A 2,522-nucleotide genomic window follows, 5' to 3' on the forward strand; every position below is an offset into this window, starting at 1 on the left:
TGTTTGTACAATTTATATTCAGTTTTCCTTTTTTCAACCTCAAGGTGACCTGTTTAGTCAAACACAGCACTGCAGGACTCTGAGGACCCTCGGACTGCTAGCTCTTGAAAGTCAACAAAAATGCTGTTTCTATACATTTATCTTTGGGATAGACTGTGAAAGCACCATCATGGCAATGTAATTATGAAAGAGCTCTGTCATATGTGTGTGTTTTTGTTTTGATTATTCAGTGATTCATTTCAGAAATAGTTTATTATTCCCTAAGGGGAATTAGGTATTGTAACTCATCATCCTTTTTTCATCAAAGAGTTGTTAAAGATGCTGATGGCTGTGGGCAGAAAGGATCTATTGTATGTCTTACAGCAGATCTGAAGAAACTGGTTGCAGAAGTTGATATGGCTACTTGGACTTGGCGAGTTTTTCAGTCTTCTTGGGCAACAGGACCACCTGAATGATGGGTAGAACTCCTCCCTGAGCAATGGTCACGCCTCTCAGCATTTCGTTGAGCTCCTCGTCGTTGTGGACAGCCAGCTGCAGCTGTCGGGGGATGATCCTGGTCCTGCCGTTGTCACGAGCTGCGTTTTCCACCAGCTCCAGGATCTTGGCAGTCAGGCACTCGAGCACCGCTGTCAGGTAGACAGGAATGCATCCATGGCACCTCCTTTTCAACTCATTTGGGATTTGGGGCTGTAGTTGAGGTATTACTTGAGATTTTCAGATGTTAATCAGCTGCTCATGGTTGTAAAAAAAAAAAAAAAAAGTTTTGTTGACATGGTTATGCATCATAACAATTGTCCGAAAGTAAAAATGTTTCAGTAAAAATCCTCCCAGCTGCACAGCATCTGATACCAGAGAAAATAATAATCCAAAACAGTGATTTACACACAGAAAAGAGGAATTAAAGTTTTCAAAAGCAACATCCCAGAACGAATGTACCAGAGCTGCTCCAACATGCAGACACTTTGATCGCCACAATTCTAGAACAATTTTTGAAACAATTCTTTGAGTTTGTTAGGTTCTTTGAGATCTTTTGTTTGTGAGCTTATTTTAATGCCTCCTGTTAGTTTAGATTCTTATCCACTCGCTTCTGTTTTATCATATTTAGATTCATCCTTGTGTTCATGGAAGCTCAGTTCTCACCTCCTTCTACAGGTGTGCAGTGGAGAGCATCCTGTGCTCCAGCATCAACGTGTGGCATGGAGGCTGCAGAGCTGCAGAAAGAAAAGCTTTGCAGAGAGTGGTGAAGGCTGCACAGAAGACTGTTGGAGCAGACTCCCCACCATCACAGACATCTACACCTCCAGATGCAGGAAGAGGGCTACCTGCATCATGAAGGACCCCACTCACCCAGCACACACACTTTTTGCCCCGCACCCCTCAGAATGGAGGTGGAGGAGCATTAAGTGTAGAACCACTAGACTGAGGAACATCTTCTACCCTGAACCTGTTAGAATCATAAATCCCTTACGAGAATAACCACTGTAATGTCACTTTAATGGGTAATTTGTGACTTCATTTGTGCTGCTGATTCTTACTCATCTATTAACAACAGACTCATGTCCAGGCTGCTGTTTTTAATACACCATAGTATATTATTATTATTTAGAGTGTACTGTATCTTAGAACACTGTATGCTGTTCTTTTTTTCTTTCTTTTTTTTATATTTTATATTATTGTTATTTTGGGTGTAACTAGGACCTTGAGTACACACTTTAGTTCCATCTCATGTACCACATGTGATGTGAATGACAATGAAGTCTCCTTGATCCTTGATGTTGTCCAGAGTCATATCTCATTTACTTTTTACTCAGCGTTCCCAGTATTTATTTATTTTTTTTTTCAGTCACCAACCTCACCTTTCCATAATCATCAATCATTCCAGGTACTTCTACTTTCCTCCCTCCCTCAGTTTGTATATTACCAGCCAATCACTACCACTCCAGCAGCTCATTGTTCGGAAATGTGCGCGTCTCAGTCCTCCTTCTGCTCCCTCATGTCTCCCTGTGGTTTCTTCTCCCAAGTTTGTACATTTGTTGCTTCCACAATGTTTTCATTTTTGTTAATTTAAAATAGATTTATTTATTTATTTATTTATTGTAGTTAACCTTTGAAGTCCCTCAGTGTCTGCCTGCATCTTGGGTTTAACCTAACCATCGACCGTGACAAGCTCTTATGTTTTAGCATAAAACCCATATCATTTTGAAATGGATGAACCTCACAGTTGATTCTCATGAAGGACCTATTAGCAACAGTGTTGACATGACATGAGCTGCGTTTATGAAGAACTGGATTACGATTTTAGTTTCATGCTATGAATATAAATGATTTGCAAACATAGACAAGCTCTGCAGAAATCATCCCTGGCATTTACTTGACATTTTGCAAAACTTTGCCCGATTTTAGTTATTTTCACTGAGTAATCATATTGTTAGCCAGCACCTGCTGGAAGAATGTCAATTTTGAACTTTTCAAATTTAAAGGTTATAACTCTATTAAAGTATAAAATTGTCCGTGGAGTATAT

General features: G+C 39.8%; 1 protein-coding gene across 1 annotated transcript in view; it reads right to left on the bottom strand.

Annotated features, from left to right (window-relative positions):
- Positions 1 to 399: 399 nt before the first annotated feature.
- LOC119426948 (histone H2A-like) overlaps positions 400 to 2,522 on the bottom strand; it is a 12,436-nt gene continuing 10,313 nt past the window's right edge. Inside the window, exon 2 of the mRNA XM_037694526.1 lies at positions 400 to 669. Coding sequence (XP_037550454.1) covers positions 400 to 669 — 270 coding nt within the window. The remainder of the gene's footprint in view (positions 670 to 2,522) is intronic.

This window comes from Nematolebias whitei, chromosome 2 (genome assembly GCF_014905685.2).
Source record: "Nematolebias whitei isolate Nwh7 chromosome 2, NemWhi1, whole genome shotgun sequence".
Taxonomy (NCBI): domain Eukaryota; kingdom Metazoa; phylum Chordata; class Actinopteri; order Cyprinodontiformes; family Rivulidae; genus Nematolebias; species Nematolebias whitei.